Source organism: Penicillium malachiteum (genome assembly GCF_028827825.1).
Source record: "Penicillium malachiteum strain IBT 17515 chromosome Unknown utg000001l:1.0-8184562.0:1.0-8186909.0, whole genome shotgun sequence".
NCBI lineage: Eukaryota > Fungi > Ascomycota > Eurotiomycetes > Eurotiales > Aspergillaceae > Penicillium > Penicillium malachiteum.
The window spans coordinates 6,285,883-6,313,014 of NW_026643094.1; the positions used below are offsets into that span (position 1 = coordinate 6,285,883).

A 27,132-nucleotide genomic window follows, 5' to 3' on the forward strand; every position below is an offset into this window, starting at 1 on the left:
TTGCGATCCCTTCCGCCGTCATTGTTTCTGACGCGGGTAACATGTATGCGTATTTGGTGAGTCGGTCGACGATGACAATAATCATATCATGTTGATCCTCTGTTTCCGGTAGCTTGGTGATGAAGTCCATCGTGATCCACTCCCATGGGTGTATCGGTACTTCCTTGTTTTGCATCTCACCATACGGTAGATGTCGAGTGGGTTTGTTTCGTAAACATGTATCACACTTCTTGATGTAATTCTTGACCTTTCGATGTATATTCGGTAGGTAGTAATTTCGTGTGATATGTTCAATCGTCTTCTCGATACCCATATGTCCGTGTGTTGGTACGTCGTGGTGTTTGGTGATGACTTCTTGCTGTAGTTCCCTTGGAATGTATATAAGTCCGTGGATCCACACAAGTCCATCTCTTGTTGTTTGTTCGTCTTCCACTGTTTGCATGATGTTTTGTAGTTGTTCATCGTTCTGTGTTGCTGCCTTGATTTTTTCCAGCCACTCGTTGTCGATGCTGTATGTCGTTGCTGCGAGTGTCTGATGGTTATATACGAGATTTCCTTCCCCGTCTTTTTTTTAGGATAGCTGGCACAGCTTCCTTAGTGCCTTCTTCATAGTCAGGTCTCCTGCTGAGTGCATCGGCTGTTACGTTTTCCACACCCTTGGTGTGTTCGATTCTGTAATCGAATTGCGATAACGTTTCCGCCCATCTGACTTGTCGTCGTGTCAACGTCTTCGTCGTTGTGAAGTACGTGAGGTTTTTGTGGTCCGATTTGACCAAAACCTGATGTTTCGCTCCTTCTAAGTAAGGTCTCCAAACCTTGAATGCACTAACGACCGCTAGAAGTTCCTTGTCGTGTACGTCGTAGTTCATTTCCGCTGGTATCATTTTTCTAGACCAAAATGCAATGGTCCATCGTCTTTTGCTGCCACTTGGTAGTGTCTCGGTTTGCACTAGTTTCGCCCCAAGTGCATAGTCTGATGCGTCTGTTTCCACAGTGATTGGGTTCTCTGGGTTGAATCTTCCCACGATTGGTCGCTCCTTGAACCTTTCCTTAAGCGTGTCGAACGCTTCTTGTGTCTTATTGTCCCAACTCCATTGTGTATCCTTCCTGGTCAGCTTGGTCAGTGCTTCGGTGATTTTCCCGAAGCTATCTATGCTTCTTCGGTAGTAATTGCAGAGTCCCAAGAACCGTTGGATGTCTTTCACACATGTGGGTGTAGGCCATTCCATGATGCTTCTAATCTTTTCTTCTTCCATGCTGAATCCTTCTCTGGTGATCACATATCCCAGGAAGCCTGTTTCTTCTGTGTGGAACTCGCACTTCTTCAACTTGAGAGTTACTTTAGCTTCTCGAAGTCGTTGTAGTACTAGTCTGTTGTGTTCCACATGTTCTTCCATAGTCTTCGAGTAGACTAAGATGTCGTCTAGGTACACTACCACGAAAATGTCCAAGTATCCTTCCAGTGCGTTGAATATAAATCGCTGGAATGATGCTGGCGCATTGGTTAGCCCAAAAGGCATCACCACATATTCGAAGTGTCCCATATTTGTCCGGAATGCTGTTTTCCATTCGTCTCCTTCCTTTATTCTCAATCGGTTATAGGCGTTGGTGATATCATACTTTGTGAAGTACTTTGCTCCTGTAAGCCGGTCCTGGATTTCTTGAATCAAAGGCAATGGGTGTCGATCTTTGATGGTAATCGAATTTAAGTGTCGATAGTCCACACAAAGTCGAAGTTCTCCTCCCTTCTTGGGTGCGAACAAGACAGGGTATCCTGCTGATGAGGATGACTTTCTGATGTAACCTTTCCGTAGGTTTTCTTCGATGTACTCCCGGAGCACTTTTCGTTCTTTCTCGGATAGTTGGTAGATAGGCATGAATGTCGGTTCCTTGCCTTCGTTGATCCGGATCTCGTGGTCGAAGGGTCCATACTCTGGTAGTTGGCCCTCTGGTGGTGGTGTAAACACATCCTCGAAGTCTCGGTATTCTTCGGGTATTTCCGGTGTTCCTTCCTCTGTCGCGCAGAGGGTCTGCTCTCCGTGAGCTATCACGACATATTCTGTGAGTTCTTCATCCGTCATATCGGGTCGCTGTTCTGTGGTTGCGATGACGCTCACGTCGGTGATTTGGTGGGCCTTGCCTCGTGGCCGAGTGGCTACATCAGGTTTCCCTACCTGAGTGCCCTCATAGGTACCTGCTCCCTTTCCAGGCCCTTTCTGGTTTTCTTTGTTTTTCGTGGTTCCTCGTGTGCAGTTGCAATTATCGAATTGAATGGCTCCAGTATCCCATTGGATTACCGGGTTATGGTGTCGTAACCATGGCATCCCGAGGACGATGTCGAACGTGCCTAGCTCGGTGATGTCGAATTCGATGTTTTCCTTGTGTTCGCCCATAATCATTTCTACCGGCTCGGTCTCTAGGATCAGTCCTTTGTTGAGTCGCTGTCCGTTGAGTCCGACAATGGGTTGTGGCTTTTCCTTTTCTTTCACCCACAGCCGTAGTCTCTGGTTGCATTGTGGGTCCATGAAGTTCCCACATGCTCCTGAATCGACAAGGACTTTAACCTGTCGCCCAGTGATCATGGCGGTGACCTTGAGGTGTGCGCCCCATTTGGTCGCTGCGATTTGTTGTGTCCTGATTTGCTTGCTTCCATACCAGATTCCTCGATACTCTTTTTTCCACCTGGGCATGTTCAACCAGTTTGGTTTTTGTGGCTGAATCCCGTAGTTTAGTTTCCCTTGGTAGTGGATCTCGCAGTCATGGTCGTAGCATCCAACTACAGCCATTGCAGAGTGTCGTGGGTGTCGGGCATATCCATTGCACGAGCAGTTTAGGTCGCTGCATGGACATGTTGCCCTAAATTTTCCGTCGAAGTCCCCCTGGAACCCCTTCTTCCAATTTGGTGTTTCTTTTTCTCTGGTACTTGGTCGGTAGCCTTTCTGAGCCTTTAGCTGCGTATGTTGTTCGCAGGTGTCGTCAGTACAGTGCTTTGCCGATTGCATCCTGTGGTGTGGGTGTCGTTCGTATCCCATGCACCCACAGTCGATCCTAAGACAAGGGCATGTCCCTCTGTCTTCCTCGCTGTTCGTCGCGGTGTTGTTGGGAGTTTTCTGAGGCAATTCCAGGAACTCTGGTGGGGTCTCCGGGACCGTTTCCACTTCTAGGTTCCCGCTATCCGCGTTTGGGAGTACCTCCATCAGTTCCTGGGAGTCGATGGGTTGATTCCAGGAACCATACTGGGTCCATCCTTGACTCTCGATCTTGTTTCCTAGGATGTCGTTATCCTCTTCCTGGTCGTTCCATTCGATCTCAGGGAATTCGGTTTCGGTGACTGCGTCGCTGTGACTGTCCCAGTCCCGTTCGTTCATCCGGTTGTTCCATCCCTTATGGTCACCAGGTACTTGGTTTTCTTTGTTCCACTCCTCATCGTCAAGAGGTTGTCTAGTGGCTCGGAGCTGTTGCTCCCGGTTGTCGATAGATCTTGTTGCTCTGATCTGTTGTTGTCTTGGTGGTCCGCTGCTACGGCACTCACGTGAGTAATGCCCTGGTTTCCCGCATTTGAAACACAGTTGCTTCTCCTTTCGTCGTTTCTGTTCTTCGTCGGGGAGTCTGACTGCGTCTAGCTCCATTGGTCGAGGTCCGTACGGGTCATCCCGTCGGTCGTCTCGCCGTCGGCCTTGGTTGGCGCCTGTCCTAGGTCCAAACCGTTGCCCTTGGTGGTTTGGTCGACGGTCTCGTCGCCAGTGTTCCACCTCTTTCTTCTCTTGTTGTCGTTCCCATTCGCGGTTGTCAATACGGATCACTACGTCGATGATTTCGCTCATGGTCTCTGGTCGGTCCATTCTTGCTAGTTCATCCTTTAGGTGTGACTTAAGTCCGTACACGAATCTTGGGATCAATGCATAGTCGTCCCATCCCAACGTCGCGGTAATCTGTGTGAATTCAGAGACGTATCGGGATGCGGATCCGGTTTGTCGGATTTCTTGCAGTTTCCGTTCTGCGGTTCGTTTGGCGTCGATGTCGCCGAAGGTGCGTTCCAGGTGCTTGCACAGGTTTGCGTAGCTGGTGAAGATCGTGGTGGTGGTCTCAGACCAATCTTCCCGATCCTTCCCATAGTATTCGCGCACGTAGGGTTCGAGCCAATCCCATGCTTGTCCTCTCAGGTAGGTTGAGACGAAGATGACTTTGCTTTCTTCGTTCGGAAGCTGAGCCTGATTGACGTCAAGGTGCATGTCCATCTGGGTGAGGAAGCCCCGAAGCTTCGCTCTGTTGCCATCGAAGTTATCCGCCTTGGGTAACTTTGGCGTCGCGTGCGATGTTGGTCGTTGCCCGGTGTTCTGGGTAAGTCGTTCGGCGATCCCTTGGAACTGCTCCTGGGCCGTGTCGCCGAGGGCTCCCAGAGCTTTCTCGAGTGCTTTCATGTTGTCGGCTTGTTCCCGGATCTGAGCTTTCAATCGCTGGATTTCGTTGTCACGCTCATCATCGGAGTCGATGTCCATCTTGGACTGAGTTGCGGGTGGCACAGGTGCTGCCTTACCCTTCGAGGTACTGCCTTGCGAAGACATGATACTGAGATCACGGTCGTAGTAGACAGGGCGATTATTGTGTTACGAACCGGCTGTCAAGCAACGTGAGTATGCACTTCCAAAGTGTTACTTACCGCAAGCCGTTATCCTGCAACTGTACCGTCGCCGTCGCTGGGCCTTACACGGGCTCGAGTCTATAGGGATCCTTGCACGGTAATGCTTGATCAGGGTGTCCGCTAGCAAGTCAGTCACGAGTGATGGAATCACGAGTGAGCTCCCAAGCTAGTTTGAGGTTGGTCTTCAAAGGTTCGACTGTGATCAAAGTATCTGAATTGCTGTACTGTAGGTCTCAATAACAATAGAGTAATAATCGCGAAGAACTAAATACATGATGGGTAACGAGTGTCCTTATATATCTAGTCCTTCCTATCCGTCGATGGGACCGGATCCCATCCGTCAGTGTGATCCGATCTCATCCCATCGTGGGATGGGATCTTGTCCTATCCATGCATGGGATCTATTGTTGGAATAGTCCCGTTGGTCACGTGTCATGGGGCCGGAAGTGGCCTCTCGTGCACCGTCCTTCCCGTATAGCCAGTATTCTTTCAGGCGGTTGATAGCATGCCGAATATGGCTCCTGTTGATGCCTGAGGCCCCAAATGGACATGCGTCCATTTGGGCCACGCGTCCATTATGGCCGGTCGTCCAGTCTGGGTCCGACCGCCAACTGATTGGTCCGTAATTGCTCCTGGGAGATCCCTCCGTAGTGGGTCCGTAACACCTGGTAAAGATAGCCTACTAGTAATCGTTTGGAAGATAATGTGGCCTATAGTTAGGTATAGAGTCCTCGATCTATTCTAAGCCTTACTAGAGGAGGGTATGTTACTAAGATAGTAGAGGCACACAAAGATTATACTACTTAAGAAGCTAAACTAAGAAGATTATACTATTACTAAAGTGTGGAGACCGATCTTACTCCTTACGATACTAGGAAAGATACTTAAGTTAGTGGTTGTAGAATAGATCTTATATACGATGGAGATATATAGGCTACTCCTAATAAGCTATTTTAGGGCCTAAAAGTAGTAGTCTGTAGAGTAAGTACTGGTATTTCTATAGGAATAAATCTATGTGGCGTAGTATAGCCGATAAGTGCTAAGCTTAATCAGCTTCGATGTTAAAGGGGCCTACAATAGTATATATAAAGAATAACTAATCTAGAAGATGTAAGCCTAAGGTATACTAGAGGTCTTACTTTGGTAGGTTAAGGCCTTTTACTTAGAATAAATGGTGAATATTATGATTAATAGGTAGTTGTCTAAGACTTAAAGCCTACTATAAGCTAGACTACTGTAGGGCTTACCCCTATCTCTAATTCTATTTCTCTTCTTTAATGTAGACCTTATGTAAAGATAGATCAATAGCTAAGGAGGAGTAGTTACTTTTGTGGATGATTTTACTATGTGGGTGACTGGACTAACCGCCTAGAATAATTAAGAAGGAATTGAGGTAATAATTAATAAGGTACTTGACTAGAAAAGAAGAAGTGGAGTAACTTTTGAAGTGGATAAGATGGCTATTATATACTTTACTCCTAAGATATGTGTTACGGACCCACTACGGAGGGATCTCCCAGGAGCAATTACGGACCAATCAGTTGGCGGTCGGACCCAGACTGGACGACCGGCCATAATGGACGCGTGGCCCAAATGGACGCATGTCCATTTGGGGCCTCAGGCATCAACAGGAGCCATATTCGGCATGCTATCAACCGCCTGAAAGAATACTGGCTATACGGGAAGGACGGTGCACGAGAGGCCACTTCCGGCCCCATGACACGTGACCAACGGGACTATTCCAACAATAGATCCCATGCATGGATAGGACAAGATCCCATCCCACGATGGGATGAGATCGGATCACACTGACGGATGGGATCCGGTCCCATCGACGGATAGGAAGGACTAGATATATAAGGACACTCGTTACCCATCATGTATTTAGTTCTTCGCGATTATTACTCTATTGTTATTGAGACCTACAGTACAGCAATTCAGATACTTTGATCACAGTCGAACCTTTGAAGACCAACCTCAAACTAGCTTGGGAGCTCACTCGTGATTCCATCACTCGTGACTGACTTGCTAGCGGACACCCTGATCAAGCATTACCGTGCAAGGATCCCTATAGACTCGAGCCCGTGTAAGGCCCAGCGACGGCGACGGTACAGTTGCAGGATAACGGCTTGCGGTAAGTAACACTTTGGAAGTGCATACTCACGTTGCTTGACAGCCGGTTCGTAACACAATAATCGCCCTGTCTACTACGACCGTGATCTCAGTATCATGTCTTCGCAAGGCAGTACCTCGAAGGGTAAGGCAGCACCTGTGCCACCCGCAACTCAGTCCAAGATGGACATCGACTCCGATGATGAGCGTGACAACGAAATCCAGCGATTGAAAGCTCAGATCCGGGAACAAGCCGACAACATGAAAGCACTCGAGAAAGCTCTGGGAGCCCTCGGCGACACGGCCCAGGAGCAGTTCCAAGGGATCGCCGAACGACTTACCCAGAACACCGGGCAACGACCAACATCGCACGCGACGCCAAAGTTACCCAAGGCGGATAACTTCGATGGCAACAGAGCGAAGCTTCGGGGCTTCCTCACCCAGATGGACATGCACCTTGACGTCAATCAGGCTCAGCTTCCGAACGAAGAAAGCAAAGTCATCTTCGTCTCAACCTACCTGAGAGGACAAGCATGGGATTGGCTCGAACCCTACGTGCGCGAATACTATGGGAAGGATCGGGAAGATTGGTCTGAGACCACCACCACGATCTTCACCAGCTACGCAAACCTGTGCAAGCACCTGGAACGCACCTTCGGCGACATCGACGCCAAACGAACCGCAGAACGGAAACTGCAAGAAATCCGACAAACCGGATCCGCATCCCGATACGTCTCTGAATTCACACAGATTACCGCGACGTTGGGATGGGACGACTATGCATTGATCCCAAGATTCGTGTACGGACTTAAGTCACACCTAAAGGATGAACTAGCAAGAATGGACCGACCAGAGACCATGAGCGAAATCATCGACGTAGTGATCCGTATTGACAACCGCGAATGGGAACGACAACAAGAGAAGAAAGAGGTGGAACACTGGCGACGAGACCGTCGACCAAACCACCAAGGGCAACGGTTTGGACCTAGGACAGGCGCCAACCAAGGCCGACGGCGAGACGACCGACGGGATGACCCGTACGGACCTCGACCAATGGAGCTAGACGCAGTCAGACTCCCCGACGAAGAACAGAAACGACGAAAGGAGAAGCAACTGTGTTTCAAATGCGGGAAACCAGGGCATTACTCACGTGAGTGCCGTAGCAGCGGACCACCAAGACAACAACAGATCAGAGCAACAAGATCTATCGACAACCGGGAGCAACAGCTCCGAGCCACTAGACAACCTCTTGACGATGAGGAGTGGAACAAAGAAAACCAAGTACCTGGTGACCATAAGGGATGGAACAACCGGATGAACGAACGGGACTGGGACAGTCACAGCGACGCAGTCACCGAAACCGAATTCCCTGAGATCGAATGGAACGACCAGGAAGAGGATAACGACATCCTAGGAAACAAGATCGAGAGTCAAGGATGGACCCAGTATGGTTCCTGGAATCAACCCATCGACTCCCAGGAACTGATGGAGGTACTCCCAAACGCGGATAGCGGGAACCTAGAAGTGGAAACGGTCCCGGAGACCCCACCAGAGTTCCTGGAATTGCCTCAGAAAACTCCCAACAACACCGCGACGAACAGCGAGGAAGACAGAGGGACATGCCCTTGTCTTAGGATCGACTGTGGGTGCATGGGATACGAACGACACCCACACCACAGGATGCAATCGGCAAAGCACTGTACTGACGACACCTGCGAACAACATACGCAGCTAAAGGCTCAGAAAGGCTACCGACCAAGTACCAGAGAAAAAGAAACACCAAATTGGAAGAAGGGGTTCCAGGGGACTTCGACGGAAAATTTAGGGCAACATGTCCATGCAGCGACCTAAACTGCTCGTGCAATGGATATGCCCGACACCCACGACACTCTGCAATGGCTGTAGTTGGATGCTACGACCATGACTGCGAGATCCACTACCAAGGGAAACTAAACTACGGGATTCAGCCACAAAAACCAAACTGGTTGAACATGCCCAGGTGGAAAAAAGAGTATCGAGGAATCTGGTATGGAAGCAAGCAAATCAGGACACAACAAATCGCAGCGACCAAATGGGGCGCACACCTCAAGGTCACCGCCATGATCACTGGGCGACAGGTTAAAGTCCTTGTCGATTCAGGAGCATGTGGGAACTTCATGGACCCACAATGCAACCAGAGACTACGGCTGTGGGTGAAAGAAAAGGAAAAGCCACAACCCATTGTCGGACTCAACGGACAGCGACTCAACAAAGGACTGATCCTAGAGACCGAGCCGGTAGAAATGATTATGGGCGAACACAAAGGAAAACATCGAATTCGACATCACCGAGCTAGGCACGTTCGACATCGTCCTCGGGATGCCATGGTTACGACACCATAACCCGGTAATCCAATGGGATACTGGAGCCATTCAATTCGATAATTGCAACTGCACACGAGGAACCACGAAAAACAAAGAAAACCAGAAAGGGCCTGGAAAGGGAGCAGGTACCTATGAGGGCACTCAGGTAGGGAAACCTGATGTAGCCACTCGGCCACGAGGCAAGGCCCACCAAATCACCGACGTGAGCGTCATCGCAACCACAGAACAGCGACCCGATATGACGGATGAAGAACTCACAGAATATGTCGTGATAGCTCACGGAGAGCAGACCCTCTGCGCGACAGAGGAAGGAACACCGGAAATACCCGAAGAATACCGAGACTTCGAGGATGTGTTTACACCACCACCAGAGGGCCAACTACCAGAGTATGGACCCTTCGACCACGAGATCCGGATCAACGAAGGCAAGGAACCGACATTCATGCCTATCTACCAACTATCCGAGAAAGAACGAAAAGTGCTCCGGGAGTACATCGAAGAAAACCTACGGAAAGGTTACATCAGAAAGTCATCCTCATCAGCAGGATACCCTGTCTTGTTCGCACCCAAGAAGGGAGGAGAACTTCGACTTTGTGTGGACTATCGACACTTAAATTCGATTACCATCAAAGATCGACACCCATTGCCTTTGATTCAAGAAATCCAGGACCGGCTTACAGGAGCAAAGTACTTCACAAAGTATGATATCACCAACGCCTATAACCGATTGAGAATAAAGGAAGGAGACGAATGGAAAACAGCATTCCGGACAAATATGGGACACTTCGAATATGTGGTGATGCCTTTTGGGCTAACCAATGCGCCAGCATCATTCCAGCGATTTATATTCAACGCACTGGAAGGATACTTGGACATTTTCGTGGTAGTGTACCTAGACGACATCTTAGTCTACTCGAAGACTATGGAAGAACATGTGGAACACAACAGACTAGTACTACAACGACTTCGAGAAGCTAAAGTAACTCTCAAGTTGAAGAAGTGCGAGTTCCACACAGAAGAAACAGGCTTCCTGGGATATGTGATCACCAGAGAAGGATTCAGCATGGAAGAAGAAAAGATTAGAAGCATCATGGAATGGCCTACACCCACATGTGTGAAAGACATCCAACGGTTCTTGGGACTCTGCAATTACTACCGAAGAAGCATAGATAGCTTCGGGAAAATCACCGAAGCACTGACCAAGCTGACCAGGAAGGATACACAATGGAGTTGGGACAATAAGACACAAGAAGCGTTCGACACGCTTAAGGAAAGGTTCAAGGAGCGACCAATCGTGGGAAGATTCAACCCAGAGAACCCAATCACTGTGGAAACAGACGCATCAGACTATGCACTTGGGGCGAAACTAGTGCAAACCGAGACACTACCAAGTGGCAGCAAAAGACGATGGACCATTGCATTTTGGTCTAGAAAAATGATACCAGCGGAAATGAACTACGACGTACACGACAAGGAACTTCTAGCGGTCGTTAGTGCATTCAAGGTTTGGAGACCTTACTTAGAAGGAGCGAAACATCAGGTTTTGGTCAAATCGGACCACAAAAACCTCACGTACTTCACAACGACGAAGACGTTGACACGACGACAAGTCAGATGGGCGGAAACGTTATCGCAATTCGATTACAGAATCGAACACACCAAGGGTGTGGAAAACGTAACAGCCGATGCACTCAGCAGGAGACCTGACTATGAAGAAGGCACTAAGGAAGCTGTGCCAGCTATCCTAAAAAAAGACGGGGAAGGAAATCTCGTATATAACCATCAGACACTCGCAGCAACGACATACAGCATCGACAACGAGTGGCTGGAAAAAATCAAGGCAGCAACACAGAACGATGAACAACTACAAAACATCATGCAAACAGTGGAAGACGAACAAACAACAAGAGATGGACTTGTGTGGATCCACGGACTTATATACATTCCAAGGGAACTACAGCAAGAAGTCATCACCAAACACCACGACGTACCAACACACGGACATATGGGTATCGAGAAGACGATTGAACATATCACACGAAATTACTACCTACCGAATATACATCGAAAGGTCAAGAATTACATCAAGAAGTGTGATACATGTTTACGAAACAAACCCACTCGACATCTACCGTATGGTGAGATGCAAAACAAGGAAGTACCGATACACCCATGGGAGTGGATCACGATGGACTTCATCACCAAGCTACCGGAAACAGAGGATCAACATGATATGATTATTGTCATCGTCGACCGACTCACCAAATACGCATACATGTTACCCGCGTCAGAAACAATGACGGCGGAAGGGATCGCAAAGACACTGATACGTTACATCTTTACGAACCACGGAACACCTCGAAAGATCACCTCGGATCGAGACAAACTGTTCACATCGAAATTCTGGCAATCAGTGGCGGATCAACTGGGCATTGATCATAGACTTTCAACAGCCTACCACCCGCAGACTGACGGACAAACCGAACGGGTTAACCAAACATTGGAACAATACCTACGACACTATGTGAACTACCAGCAAGACAACTGGGCAGAGTTGCTACCCATTGCACAGTTCGCATACAACAACGCTATGCACGCGACTACAGGATTGTCACCATTCTACGCAAATTACGGAAGAAACCCAACACTCATCGGTGAACCCATCGGGGAACACGCGGTGGCGCTGGGGCGCAAGAACAAGTGGAGAACATCAAAAACCTACACCAGCAAATGGTTAGAGATATCGAGTTCTTTAATCATCGGATGAAGATGTACGTCGACCGGAGGCGCACGCCCGGACCAGACATGAAGCCAGGCGACAAGGCCTACTTGCTGCGACGAAACATCAAGACAAAACGACCAAGTGAGAAACTGGACCACAAGCGACTAGGACCATTTACCATTGACGAGAAAACTGGACCCGTGAACTACCGACTACGACTACCGGAAAGCATGAAACGAGTTCACCCAGTATTTCATGTCTCATTATTGGAACCAGCGCCAGAGAGTGCAGAAAACGCCACAGAAGTTGAAATCGAAAACGCTAGCGAAGAAGAATACGAGGTTGAAGAAATCCTAGCGGACCGATGGCACGACAATCAGCAACAACTCCTGGTGAAATGGCAAGGTTACCCTACCTCGGAAAACACATGGGAACCCATCAAGAATTTGACTGGCTGTCACCAATTGGTGAGGCAGTACTACGCGCAGGCGAAGAGAACCCCTGCGGGACGGAACGCAAGAAAGCGTCGAAATCAATACCATCCAAAGAAAAACTGGGATCCACCGACGCAACCATCTGCGTCAGAGTAGGATCACCACCAGCACACGTTGCCGCAAGAACCTGGTCACGGACGACCGGAAGAGCAGTTTTATCGGACCCAGTAGCGGCACTGGAAGACTCTGCTTCACACTCTTTACGACGATCGGCCTCGACACGTTCTTTTTCGAGACGCTCGATCTCTTCTTTCTCACGACGCTCAAGTTCCTCGAGCTGGGCAATCTTATTGTAATCACGGGCAATGAAGTCACCAGCCCGATCGCGGAGCAAGGCTTCATGACGATCAAGACGCATCAGGCGAGCCATGGCCTCTTGACTGGCTTCGAGAGCGGCGCGACGTTCCTCCGCAATCTCGGCCTGCATTTTAACCAGTTTTCGCCATTCGGCTTCGGAATACGTTGGAGCAGAAGTCATGGTGCACTTCACTTTTCCACCGCCGCGAACACACTCGCTACACTTCTTCGAGTTCGAAGAACGGACACACGACTTATGCAAACGCACACAACGATCGCAAGGGGCAATTGAACGAAAACCCTGAGTGGCGATACGATCTTGGAGCTTCGAGCCGGAGATTCCTGCTGAAGACATGGTCAACGAACACGGGAAAATACAGAAAAGTAAGGGCCTCACCTACCTGAGGGGGGGTTCAACGTTTAAAAACAAATCAAAGGTCGTTTGGGGACCAAAAGACCTGAAAGAGGGGGATGGTGTTACGGACCCACTACGGAGGGATCTCCCAGGAGCAATTACGGACCAATCAGTTGGCGGTCGGACCCAGACTGGACGACCGGCCATAATGGACGCGTGGCCCAAATGGACGCATGTCCATTTGGGGCCTCAGGCATCAACAGGAGCCATATTCGGCATGCTATCAACCGCCTGAAAGAATACTGGCTATACGGGAAGGACGGTGCACGAGAGGCCACTTCCGGCCCCATGACACGTGACCAACGGGACTATTCCAACAATAGATCCCATGCATGGATAGGACAAGATCCCATCCCACGATGGGATGAGATCGGATCACACTGACGGATGGGATCCGGTCCCATCGACGGATAGGAAGGACTAGATATATAAGGACACTCGTTACCCATCATGTATTTAGTTCTTCGCGATTATTACTCTATTGTTATTGAGACCTACAGTACAGCAATTCAGATACTTTGATCACAGTCGAACCTTTGAAGACCAACCTCAAACTAGCTTGGGAGCTCACTCGTGATTCCATCACTCGTGACTGACTTGCTAGCGGACACCCTGATCAAGCATTACCGTGCAAGGATCCCTATAGACTCGAGCCCGTGTAAGGCCCAGCGACGGCGACGGTACAGTTGCAGGATAACGGCTTGCGGTAAGTAACACTTTGGAAGTGCATACTCACGTTGCTTGACAGCCGGTTCGTAACAATATGTAAATTAGACTATAAGCTGTTTACTATTAAGGGATAGATAGTGGTACTAAAAGACTATGTTAAGATCCTAGGTGTTATAATGGATATAAGACTTAAGTATAAGGAATATATTATAAGGGTAGTGTCTAAGGGTCTTAAAGTAGTAATAGAGCTTCGGCAACTCTATGGTCTATCTGCGGTAACTATGTGGTAGCTATTTATATCGATGGTAGTACTGGTCGTGGACTATGCCTCTAATATCTAGATATATATGTGTAAGGATAAAGCTATAGGACCGATTAACTAAGTCTAAAGAGTAGGAGCGTAAGCTATTGTGGGGACCTTTCTCATGGTTGCGACTAGTGTTATAGAGGCGGAGGCTTATATAGCTCCTGCGTAATATCGATTTTGGAAATAAGCTATGAAAATATGGATAGATATCCATACCTTACCGGAAACTAATCCTCTCTACTAGTATATAGATTAGATTAGGAAGTTTAGAAGATACTACTGCTTACTATTATATCATATAGCTAATACACTTAAGCATATTAATATAGAAACCCTAGAAACGATTAACCCCTTTACGCTAGCCCTGTGGGTGGTATATGTATAGACCAATATTGAAGAATAGTATAAGGCCCTAGCCGAAGCAGGCAGGTATATACAGGTCGCGGTTAGTAGCTTAGTATAGAATAAGCTAGTAGGGTTTGGAGTGGCCATCGAGAAGTAGCTACCTCGAAATCGAAAACTTAAACATAAAGTGTTGTCCATTACCTTAGCTGTAAGAGCAGAGCAGAATCTGTTCTTTATAGAACTGGTAGCCCTAGCATACATATTGGGTACAGTGGTGGGACTGAAAGGCTACATGATCATACTACTTACGAGTAATAAAGTAGTGGTACTCATGCTCAGAAACCCTTACCAATAGTCTGGCTAGGAGTTTATTTATTAGATATATAAATTGATGGATAGGCTGCGAAGGAATGGGAACTATATCTAATTCTGTTGGATTGCCACTGGTGATGATAATAAGCTGCTAGGTCTGGCTAAAGAATAGGCTTAAGCCGTGACTAAAGAAGATGCCCTTATATAAAAATATGCCCCGAGGATGAAATCAACCATACTAAATCTTGTATGGTCCTAAGTGGTCCCTAAAAATGGCCTACCTAAAGATGTCGGAAAGTATGTTAAACAAGTAGACGTAGCGCTTCTAGGAAAACATACGCAACTGCTATATGATCGCCTGTCGTGGAAAGAAGCGACGGTGCTAGCCTAGCTCCGGACTGGTATAGCGAGACTAAATAGATACCTCTATCGAATTAATGTAGCGGATACTGATCAATATGCGTGTGGATAAGCTAAGGAAACTGTGGAGTACTTCCTCTTTCGATGTCGGAAGTGGACCACACACCGGATGGATATGCTACAATACACTAACACACACCGAGGGAACCTATCCTTCTACCTGGGAGGGAAATTGCCTTCCGATAATAAAAAATGGGTACCGAAATTAGAGGTAGTACGGGCCTTAATACGATTCGCCATCGCCATAGGCTGCCTCGAGGCCACTTAATCACACCAACAAACATAAATCACCCCCTTTCTTTCTACCTAACTCACCAACCACCTCGTGCTACTTATGGTGGACGCGCTTTAACTACTGAAGATAGGATGTTGAACACTTGGAGAAACACCTTCAAGCCAGTCTACTAACTAAATTACTAACCCATGAGCATCTGTTGCGATACTATATGATGGGAATGACACATGAGGCAAGCTTCTATGTATGGGCTGCAATTAGACATAGAACTATATATATTATGACATGTATAGTAGATTAGCAATAGTTGCCCTTTCGGCTCAGCCGCCGGGTGTTAATGAATTGTGTGTGTGTGTGTATTGATTGTGTTTGGTGATGATCTATAATAAGGTTTCCGGTGTAATTCGGGGAACTATGTTATCACTATACAGTATTATATAGATCATATATGTAACGGGCCGGAGCCCGCGGCAGTAAACCATGATTACCGCCCTTGGCAAAAAAGGGAACACTACTGCTTCCCTAGGAAAACCGGAGGGAGTCCCCTTCTCTGCCTTCGAGATTGTTGTAAACAGCATGACGGCCTAGTATAATTGAATCAATTTTGCTTCAGCCCTTCACAACATAAATTTAATCAACCAATCTATATGATAAGATATAATCTTATCATATAGACTTTATTGGTTTAGTATCATAATCGACACTAAAGCACACACAAACTAAGGGATAATGAAGTCAAATTAGTCTATCTAGGAGAGCGAGAAGACGAAGAAGGAAAAGGATGAAGGAAAAGGCCTAGTCCTGGAAATCAACAAACCTGTAAGGCAAACCATGCAGAAACAAACGGTCGAGGTCGAGTCATCAATATCGCACAACAATCGTTGGACTTTGACGATGATGTAGACCAGCCGAGGAGCCTGGCCGGAGGAAACGTGATACGAACCCAGGCGCGTGGCTCCACGGTCAGCCCCGATGGACACCACCGCCTGACGATCGGATGATTCTACCTGTGAAAATGTCGACTAAATTGTCTCTTCTCCAGAGCGACAAGATTTCCCACACATGCTCATCCACGGGCACCAATAACGTCACCCGGCGAGACATTTACCCCGACTGAACCGTTAACCTCCGACCAGCAAAATTCAATTTTCGATGACTCACTAGACAAAATGTACACTAAGAACCAGAAAAATGCATTCTACTCTTTCCAGAACGCCGGAATGGTCAAAATATTCCGACGATTTGAGTATGCCATCCGGCCTAACCGACCGTGATATCCCCGTGGCTGAAATCCCATCTGATGGCCTGGACAGTCAGTCCGGGGGGGTTTTGTCTCACCAAACTCTATATACATATCCGGAATTTGAAAACTCCTGCATAAAGCGCAATTATATCCAATTTTAATAATGCGACACGTCGACCGAGGCCCGTGGAACATTAATTAAAATAGTTAAAATTGCCGGTGTTATTGGATGTTCTGCTCCATCAATTCTCCGCGGGGAATTGAGCCCGTGGAAAAAAGTGGGGAGTTTACAGGGGCTCGGGCCCCGGTGTGGCATTTCTGGCTGGCGATACTCTTATGCATGAAACGCTGGCATTGTTGGAGACATGACCAGTTAACTGCAATCTTTGCACATGGCCTTGGAGTATTCCAGTGACATCTGATTCCTCCGCGGGCATTTATCCTCAATATTGGCAAACTTGCAAGTTCCAAGCTCTCCAGAGCTTATTTAAAGGTGACGGCTCCTTCACGGATCACAGTCAAAATATCGCAACTATGGATTCATATAATTCAGAACCGCCCGAATACTGCAATGAGCAGGTCTTTCAGCGGAATCGTTTGCCCACGCGATCTTATTGGATCCCTGAAGATGCTCTTCTTTTGAATGGGAGCTGGGATTTCCAATACGCACCAACGCCGTTTCATGAAGTTGCCGAGTGGAATCCGATTGAAGTGCCGGCTCATTGGCAATTGCAAGGTTATGGGAGGCCGCATTATACCAACGTCCCCTATCCGTTCCCGATTGATCCACCGTTTATTCCCACTGAAAATCCGGTTGGGACTTACAAAAGGTCGTTCCGGATTCCACCGAGCTGGACAATTCCTTCCCAGATTCGACTGAGGTTTGATGGTGTTGACAGTGCTTTCCACCTGTTTGTCAATGGAAATGAGATTGGATATAGCCAGGGAAGTCGAAATCCTGCGGAGTTCGATATTACCGATCATATCGTTCTCGAGGAGGACAACGAAGTTATCGTTCGGGTATACCAGTATTGTGATGGGTCGTATCTTGAAGATCAGGATCAATGGTGGTTATCAGGTAGGTGGTCAGAAACCATCGTTGAGTATAGAATTTCCTTACTGACACAGTTAAGGTATTTTCCGGGATGTTTACCTCCTAGCTTTCTCAGCTACCGCGAGAATCGAGGACTTTTTTGTGCAGACTTGGTTGGATGAAGATTACAAAGATGCCACATTGCAGATTGATCTTGAGCTTCAACTCGAAACTACTTCGACGGTCGATATCAAGGTCCAGGACCATGATTCCTCGCTCATCGGACAAACGCAAGAGGCGGTATCTGCTGGATCTCCAACCTTACAGCTAAAACTGCCTGTGTCGGGTCCTCGGAAGTGGACAGCAGAAACACCCTATCTTTATGACCTTGAAATTACTCTCATTCCCACAAATTGCAAGCGTCAAGTTATTCAACATAAGCTCGGCTTTCGCCAGGTAGAGCTTCTGAATGGAAATATCACGGTGAATGGCAAAGCGATTCTTTTCCGTGGCGTTAATCATCACGACTTCCACCCTGTAAGAGGCCGCGCCGTGCCATTGGAGTTTCTCAGGCACGATCTCATCTTGATGAAGCAACACAACATCAATGCTGTCCGCTGCTCCCATTACCCTTCCCATCCTAGATTTTACGACCTCTGTGATGAGATCGGATTGTGGGTGATTGACGAAGCCGATCTAGAATGCCACGGATTCATTCGAGGCGATGTGAGCATGAAGAACGTATCTAACGAGATCTGGCAGAAAGACGGAGCCGATTCAATTGAGGAGTATCTCAGTCCTACATTGGCCAAGTATACCAGTGACAACCCTGCTTGGCGGGAAGCATATCTAGACCGCATTAGACAAATGCTTCAACGAGACAAGAATCACGCCTCAGTCATTATCTGGAGCCTCGGCAATGAGGCCTGGTATGGCTGCAACCAAGTCGCCATGTACGATTACGCCAAAAAGCATGACCCCACACGGCTCGTCCATTACGAGGGAGACAGGAAGGCTGAAACGACAGACATGTGTTCATATATGTACCTTGAACTCAAACATATGGAAAAGAAGGCATTGGCTGAAGGTGACGAGTTCACTAAGCCTATCATCCTGTGTGAGTATGGAATGGCACTTGGAAACGGACCGGGAGCATTGGAGGAATACCAGGAAATGTTTCACAAATATCGACGACTGCAAGGAGGATTCATCTGGGAGTTTGCGAATCTCGGGTTGTGGAAAGAAGACAAAGGCTACTACGCCTATGGAGGAGACTTTGGGGACTATCCAAACGATGCGACCTTCGCCTTGGACGGGCTTTGCCTGTCCGACCACTCGTGCGGCCGTGGCATGATCGAGTTCAAGAAAGTCATCGAGCCGGTTAAAATCAAGGTCGCCGATGGTAATATATCACTTCAAAACCTACACGACTTTGATTGCCTCGACAATCTTACACTTGTTGTGGAACTATTAAAATTCAACGGCCGGTAAGTCTTACTCGTGCTTTTCAACTCACGGTACTAATCATTAAGCAGTGAACAAGAGACAATTATTCTGGATCGCAAGCCATGTCCTACCGTCAGGCCCTCCGAGACGATCACCATGCTTCTCCCAGAGCTTCCTGATATCGAGAAAGATGTTCTGGAATGCCAGATGACCATAAGCCTTCAGGTAGATAATCCTACAGTATGGGCGCAAAGTGGCCACGAAGTCGCATGGTGCCAACACTTAGTCACAAGACGCGAATGGCCAACCTTACCGACTGTGGTTCAGCACATACCGATTGAAGTTCAAGAATCTAAGACCTCCTGGACGGTCACAGGGTCCAACTTTTCTATTCAGTTTGACCGTGTCAGAGGCTGCTTAGCCGACTGGATACTGGGTGATCAATCGGTGTTCACGTCAGCACCAACCCTTGGAGCATGGAGACCTCCAACAGAAAATGACAAGAAGTACGACGCGGCGCGATGGGGCGACTACGCCCTGGACAATCTCCAACGCAGGGTAATCTCCGCCTCGCTTCGATCCCTCAGCACTGACGGTGTGAAGATTATCATCGAGGCTTATGTCGGGGCTGTCATTCGGGATTGGGGCTTTGTGGCCACAATCACGTACTCGATCTACAGAGACGGCACAATGATCATCGACCACCGGATTCGTCCTCGTGGGTTCTATCCTCCTATCCTCCCCCGCTTAGGTCTTGATATGCAGCTGCCCCCTGATTTCGAGACCGTGGATTGGTTTGGATGTGGGCCGGAGGAGTCCTACGCCGATAAGCGCAATTCTCAAAAGGCATCTTTGCACAGTCGAACTCCTGATCAACTATATACGGCATATGAATACCCACAGGAAAATGGTAATCGTGCAGGGACGCGCTGGCTTCGGCTAGCAGGTAAGCGGAATGTGGGGTTGGTTGTTGCGCGAGTGGATGAATTTGGGAATGCAGGGGGGGAGTTTGACTTCGCGGCTCTCCATTACACTGCCAGCAATATAACGGATGCACGCCATCCAACAGACCTGGAAAGGCGGGAGGATGTGTTTCTTCGACTTGATGTCGCGCACGCAGGCTTGGGAACTGCACGATGTGGCCCTGCAACGCTTGACAAGTACCGAGTTCCATGTCGCGAGACGAGATTCGCGTTTGTTTTCCAGCCGACTTTAATGTGAGGGTTGAATGGAATTTTTAGTTTTTATATCATTATTATGTCAGTCTGCATTATACTTGTGCTTAACAAATAAGACCAGATATATACTTCGTGGTTTTCATGTAATGCTCACTTTCACTGAAGACCAGTTTTAATCCTATGAGATGACACCAAAACCAAGGTAATAACTTTGGAATAGAACAGAGAATGGAAGGGCAGTTTTATCTTCTGTAATCTTAGCCTTCACACATCTATGTTGTTGTTGTTGGATTCGTACACGAATCTGTCAGTCGGTGAACCAGATTTCCCGGCAGGATACTAATTAGCTGGGTGCCCTTGATCAAATGATATTGGACCACCTTACCCCCCCCACCCCTCCCCCACCCCTCCCCCCTCCCCTCCCCCTCCCCTCCAGTGATACCCATATATCCCCTAGTCGCTTCTATGTGTCGTAGGATACACAGGCCATTACTTCTCTTTTAGATAGTAGCTCGCAGTGCAAACCGATAATGCCGTTAGGCAAATGAGCGCAGAAGACTGGCGCATCACGTGTTCCCGTCCCGGGTGACGCGGTATGTGGTCGGTAGGGCTCTGAAATGACCCAGTAGCCCGGTTTGCATCATCAAGGTGACTACTTTGACGGATGAATCTAGCTGCATCGGCCAATATACAAGCGACTGGAAAGGGTTAAGGCCTAAAACCCTCAGTCGTAGATCTATCAGGCGGGGGTTTGGGCATAGCAAGAACACATGGCGTGTGTCTTGCTTCCCCTACTCGGAAAGTGGCATCTCTATGGTAGCCAGTCAGGATTTTCATCCAGGTACTCATCGCGCCAGTGTTGTAGCGTAGACAGTTTATCACTTACGGCAATCTTGCCGATCTGCATATGGACTAAAACAGTCTCCACATCTATACATGCCATACAAACCTGAACATGAGTTGAAGAGACGCGTGTTGCATGATAAGGATCAAAGAAAGCAAGAAGTTGTACCAACGGAGCCGCAGAAAGACCTGATTTTATGCATATTGTCCTTCCAAGATGCCCACGAATGGATTGCATCAATACTGTGAGTATTTGGCACAAAGGACGGTGAAAGTACCCCATGGTCGCAATCACTTATTGGAGAAGTCCAATCGGTGAACTATGAAACGTCCCTATACAAAGCGTCCTTCCGCTGCGCTGGCGTCCACGACAACTAAACATCCATAAAGCAGAAGGTAGTCAAGATTATGACCCAAACCACCTGTATTTCCTTTTACATCAAATGTTCACGGCATCACTCTTTTCGAGAACCCCCTCACCACCCCCATAGATTGATCACTCAAGCCTCCGAATAATTATGCCCGAAATGAAGAGTGTTGAACACGGCCTGAAGATCCTTAGCCCCGAGACTCCGCTTGACAGGATTAGGTGCCTGGAAGGCCTCGTGAAGCTCTTCCAAGGTCCTTTCTTCGTTTCTGGCCAGAGAAAGTAGATGAAAACCACCTCAAACAGGTTCCAACCGATAAAGACGATATAAAAGTAATATTCCATGTGCTCAAAAGCTGGAGAGAAGGCTTATTGGATGTTGGCGGAAGCACAGGCTGTGAAGAAGGGCCAGGGTCTTTCCCTTCGCGCGCGTGTTGGTGTCGAGGCACTCAACGACGTACATGGGAGACAACGGAGTCCACGAAAACGAACATTTAATGCCGAAGAGATAAATAAATGCGATACTTGCGCTCGCTGCTGACCCTTGTTCTGGGTGCTCAGATGCGACCTTCGAAAGAAGCCTCAAGATGGCGAGGAAAACGATGTAGTAAATGCGACTAGACATGAGGAGTGGACCTCTACCGGCCTTTTTGAGGAGCATCTTCCTTGTAATCGAAGCAATGAAGTAAAGGGGAGCATTGATTACGTTCAACAGAAGCTCTCGGCTACCAGAGGTGACACCTGTGCTCTCGAGCACGATAATAGCTGGAGGATGAGTTGCAGGATCATTGGCCAAATAGAGCCATTGAGAGAACACAGACCAAGTGACCATGGTGAGATCTTGTCTTCCACAACCCTCTATAGTCCTACCACTTCTTGTCCGATCTCTTAGTTGAGATCTAGAGCTCTATTTCGGCCATCTGTAGTTTAACGATAGGGTGCTTTAGGCGACGCTCGCTATGGTATCTTGTAAAAACATTGCATGCTGATTCGGTTCTTCCATAGTTCACTAGCCATGGAGGGGACTCTGGTAAGAACTAGATAGCCAGAGCAATGTCGTCATTTGCAATAAACTGGCAGTACAGGAGAGTGCGCCATCCATTAGCCTGAGTCTGCGTTCCGTATATCTCCCATGCCGCAACGATAGATCCGATGTACCTGAACAACAATGGGTAATGGTATTTTGGGGTTCAGTTGGGTTCTACTGCTCGCCAGAAACAGTTATAAAGACCGGATAATGGACCACACCAAACGGGGTGGGCCACTCTCGCCAACATATACCGGACTATTGACGTTGGCAAAGCAGACGCCGAATCCCAGGACGAAACGCCCACTCGTGAACATTACGTGATTGATCGCTCAAGAGGCAATCATCGTTCCAAGAATGACGATGGTCGCGCCAACAAACATACCAGCTGGTCTACCCAGCGATCACTCACGGGGCCAACCAACGGAACTGCACCCACAGTACGTGTGAGATTTTATTACAGTCGGTTTCCACATCCGGACATGGTTGAAGATACCGATGCTATAGATGGCGAATATAATACTAGTGATGGAGGATGCGCTCACCCTAAAATATTGTAAATCAAGCGAACCCAACGACACGCAAAGTGGAGGGGCTCACATGAAAATAGTCCTGGTAAGAAGTCATAGCATTGATTCCACTGAAATTTTCATGAGTTAAGATCATCATGCGCAGACGTCTTACCCCATGACAGCACCATCGAGGCCGTTCGCTGTTGCGCAGAGGTATCCAATAAACAAGCAACCGTCCAAGCAAATCATGCTCAGAGTCCAAGGAGAGGATTTCGTGTTCCCAACACCATTAGACAACTCAACTGCCTCATCAATATCGACTTGAAAAGGTGAGCTAGAATGCTCAGCATTCTGGGCGCCTTCACCCATTTCCCAGATCATTGCCACTATTAAAGATAAGGATGAGAATAACATGAGGTTTGTTGAAATGAGGAGAGATAGGAACTAGGAGGAGCGATAGCATGTACCAGCAAGTGAGTATTATTGAATATGTCTAAGATAACTGAGTGGAAGAGTGCTTTACACGCTTCCTAACTGTAGGCCTTACCATATAAGGCTTAGTGTGTATCGGACAGCATGTAGTGTTGGAGCACCTGTATTTATGGTATTGTCCTGTTACCCTGATACGCACTAGTCATGCATTAGGGTTAGACCTGTATCTTTAGTATTGGGTCGTGACCCGCAGAACTCCACAACAATACAACTAATATACACATGCAACAACATGTAGCCATCGAAGACACCGAAATCTCAACGAAGTTTCTCCGCATGATATGGTATATACTTATGGTCATCCATCTCCAGAGCTGGCGTCACCACCCCCGCATCATGATGAATGCAAGGTCTGGAATTTCGGGTGTTTGCATCCAAGCAAAGTGAGAGAATTCCGTACGGCGCCACCAAACCTTCGGGCTCTATTTCTCCGCGGAGAAATACAACCGACCAGACCACGTGCGGGAACTTGAATTATATTCTTCTAATCAACGGCTTCCGAGCCCCTAAACAGGGCTTTACATACTATGTGGAGACTCCCAGACTGTCTCGGTCAGCATCGACTTTGGATTCCATGGAGAAATATTGGATGTGCGTGTACCTTGGTACGCTTGTGCAAATAAAAGAGTGCCTGTTATAAATTCCCAGATCTTGTCCCCTCGTTAAGTTCGAATAAAACGTTCGCCATGTCTCAAGAGGCTGCCATGTTTAGCGCCGGTGATATAGTGACAGCTCATGACACGCACGCATTTCATCTGGAAGTGGAGAGACTTCCATTGCCACATGATTTCCAATGGGGAACCGCCACAGCGGCATATCAGATCGAAGGTGGTGCCAGTCAAGATGGGAAAGGTCCATCCATTTGGGATACGTTCTCTCACCTGAGCCCTTCTCGCACTAATGGGGAGAATGCAGATGTTGCCTGCGACCACTACAACAAAACGACGTCGGACATCAAGTTAATGGCCTCCCTGGGAGTGGACGTGTACCGGTTCTCGATTGCATGGTCCCGTATCATTCCAATGGGGGGCCGCAACGACCCAATCAACGAAAAAGGCATCTCATTCTACAGCAATCTGATCGATCAACTGTTGGCCCATGATATTGCACCCGTGGTGACCCTCTATCATTGGGATGCACCTCAGGCAATATACGACCGGTATGGAGCTTTTCTCAACACCGAAGAATTCCAAGCGGACTTTGAAAATTATGCGCGTCTATGCTTCAGTCGGTTTGGAGATCGCGTTCGAAAATGGGTGACATTCAACGAGCCGTATATCATTTCTATATTTGCCTACCTCAATGGAACTCTGGCTCCGGGACACTGCCGTGAGGTCGGCACCGACACAAAAACAGAACCCTGGATAGTCGGACACACCATCATCCTCTGCCACGCCACGGTTACTCTGATATACGCGAATGAATTCCGTGAGTCCCAAAATGGAGAGATCTCCATCGTATTGAACAGTCATTATTACGAACCGTACAATCAAGCCAGTAGCCAAGATCGAGACGCCGCCCAGCGCCGATTGGTCTTTTATATCGCCTGGTTTGGTGATCCTATTTTCCTTGGAGAGGACTATCCTGCTGCCATGCGCGCTTACTTAGGCGCCCGTCTTCCTACGTTCACAGCCAAGCAGCGCGAGCTTCTCCGGCGAGCTGCACCTATCAACACATACTACGGGATGAATCACTATTCCACCAAATACGTACGTGCGCTATCTGATCCGCCAGCAGATGACGACTGGACCGGCAACACGGAGGAGCTGTCAGTAAACAGTGAGGGTAAAGAGATCGGGCCTGTTTCGGGGGTAGCTTGGCTTCGGGTTGCACCAGAAGGCTTTCGGAAGTTGCTGAATTGGATCTGGAAGCGGTACCGACTTCCTATCATTGTCACAGAGAATGGTTGTCCTTGTCCAGGCGAGGACGATGTATCCATAGCTGTTGATGATAAATTCCGACAGTGGTACTTTGGATTGTACCTCGATACGATTTCTCGTGCCATATATGAGGATGGAATTGCCGTTGATGGATACTATGCGTGGAGTTTGATGGATAACTACGGTGCGTTTTCTGAAAGCCAAGGAATGTCTGTTGGGCTAACATACTCTCGTCTATGTAGAGTGGTCTGCTGGTTACGGGCCTCGCTTTGGAATTATTCATGTTGATTTTGAGACTTTGGAGCGGAGGATGAAGAATTCGGGATATTACTTGCGGGATACCTTCATCGATCGTAGGAGATGATCATTTCAAATACAGTCGACAATATTTATGTGTCTTTACGTATTCACACTTATCCCATTATATGTGCGTGGGCAGTCTGAAATCTCAGGCTGGGCATTCATGGCGTTCGCAGACACTCAACGAATAGAGGGGGCTATAGGACATTATCCCAAGATTTTTGAGATGTCCAATACGCCGTGTGGTCCAGTCCAGTAACTGCCGCTGCTGGGTATGGAGAAAAAGTCTGGATTTTGCATTATGGCGCGTTTATGGGGAAATCGCACCTTTCCGCGGAATGTCCTTCAACTTCTCCATTTCATCTTCTGTCGCCCCCGGAGGATTTATTGACATGTCACCCCCGCGGCGTCTAGTGGCAACCCGTGCATGCGATCCCTACCGATGTCGAGAGGTCAAATACGATGTGAGTGCGGCGTCACTTTTTCCGAGATCGAATTAACATGAAAACAGACCACGGGAATTTGTGCAAATTTCCAAACATTTGAGCGTTTATGGCACTATACGACAGTCCCCAAAAAGGCGAGGACCCAAAAGCGTCCAGAAGACATCCTCGGGAAGACAAAACGCAGCGCCTGCATTGGACAATCATGTTCTGGGTCCGCTGTAGGTGAGTCCAGTATCGAAGAGAATACAGTGATTTCATCCCCTGGAGAGCCAGGAAAAATGGCACTGTGGTTGGCTGGAATGGAGAAGACCTCCGCATCCCCATCCGCACGCCAGGGATCGGATTGTTCATGAGCCCACTCTGCGGGAGTACGCGGTCACCTTCTTTTCTGATGCCAGCACGAGATTATTCGCCGCACTCACAACTGAAGAGGAACCGGCGCATAACCGTAGTTTTGCTCATCTCAGTGAATTATGTGCGTCGGTCGCGTCGGTAATATCAAGCTCTCTATTGCCTTATCCGCATTTGATCGCCAAGCCATGTATTGATGGATCACGCGAAATGCTGAGAGTGTTTTAGGACTATGATGTGGACAACCCGAATTCACCTTCAATTGTCCCGCAAATCTTTCATACCACCTCCCCATAGAATATTACCGGCAAAACAAGGCCGTCAAGCCGCGCTGTTCATCACAAACGTGCGTCTACAGTCTACACAGGAAAGACGCCCTTCAGTCTCATGATCCCCTCGAGTGCGAATTGCTGCGTCATATCTACTGGCAAATATATGCATCGGATCAGGCATCGTTATGTATGCGAGGTCGCCTCTTTCATCCGCGTGGTATGATGTGGTATTTGAGGAGGGCATGCTACTTTCCTTCCTAAGGTCCCATGCTATTTCTGTGGGACTTCCTGGTTGTTCGTCTTTCACGCAGTCGCTAGTTGCAATCAATCTAATTGCTTACTGTATACTCCGCACTGCTTATCTCCAGGCTGTATTGTGGCACGGGCACTGATATTGAAATGTCCGGAT

The 27,132-nt window shown here is 48.1% G+C and overlaps 6 protein-coding genes across 6 annotated transcripts; 2 read left to right on the forward strand and 4 right to left on the reverse strand.

The window, feature by feature from the left end:
• Positions 1–12,420: 12,420 nt before the first annotated feature.
• On the reverse strand, positions 12,421–12,811 carry N7483_002349 (uncharacterized protein; the record flags this gene model as incomplete). The annotated part of the gene is made up of 2 exons (XM_057085786.1): positions 12,421–12,460; positions 12,531–12,811. 2 exons carry the CDS (start codon positions 12,809–12,811, stop codon positions 12,421–12,423), a joined length of 321 nt encoding a protein of 106 aa, XP_056951935.1.
• Positions 12,812–17,110: 4,299 nt separating this feature from the next.
• On the forward strand, positions 17,111–20,276 carry N7483_002350 (Glycoside hydrolase family 2 N-terminal; the record flags this gene model as incomplete). The annotated part of the gene is made up of 3 exons (XM_057085787.1): positions 17,111–17,654; positions 17,710–19,096; positions 19,145–20,276. The coding sequence occupies 3 exons, from the start codon at positions 17,111–17,113 to the stop codon at positions 20,274–20,276; spliced, it is 3,063 nt and encodes a 1,020-aa protein (XP_056951936.1).
• Positions 20,277–21,792: 1,516 nt separating this feature from the next.
• N7483_002351 (lactose permease) lies at positions 21,793–22,275 on the reverse strand (the record flags this gene model as incomplete). The annotated part of the gene is made up of 1 exon (XM_057085788.1): positions 21,793–22,275. One exon carries the CDS (start codon positions 22,273–22,275, stop codon positions 21,793–21,795), a length of 483 nt encoding a protein of 160 aa, XP_056951937.1.
• Positions 22,276–22,480: 205 nt separating this feature from the next.
• Positions 22,481–22,787, reverse strand: N7483_002352 (lactose permease; the record flags this gene model as incomplete). The annotated part of the gene is made up of 2 exons (XM_057085789.1): positions 22,481–22,601; positions 22,675–22,787. 2 exons carry the CDS (start codon positions 22,785–22,787, stop codon positions 22,481–22,483), a joined length of 234 nt encoding a protein of 77 aa, XP_056951938.1.
• A 244-nt stretch (positions 22,788–23,031) lies between these two features.
• On the reverse strand, positions 23,032–23,363 carry N7483_002353 (lactose permease; the record flags this gene model as incomplete). The annotated part of the gene is made up of 2 exons (XM_057085790.1): positions 23,032–23,110; positions 23,155–23,363. The coding sequence occupies 2 exons, from the start codon at positions 23,361–23,363 to the stop codon at positions 23,032–23,034; spliced, it is 288 nt and encodes a 95-aa protein (XP_056951939.1).
• A 797-nt stretch (positions 23,364–24,160) lies between these two features.
• N7483_002354 (glycoside hydrolase family 1 protein) lies at positions 24,161–25,718 on the forward strand (the record flags this gene model as incomplete). The annotated part of the gene is made up of 2 exons (XM_057085791.1): positions 24,161–25,538; positions 25,597–25,718. 2 exons carry the CDS (start codon positions 24,161–24,163, stop codon positions 25,716–25,718), a joined length of 1,500 nt encoding a protein of 499 aa, XP_056951940.1.
• Between the last annotated feature and the right edge of the window lie 1,414 nt (positions 25,719–27,132).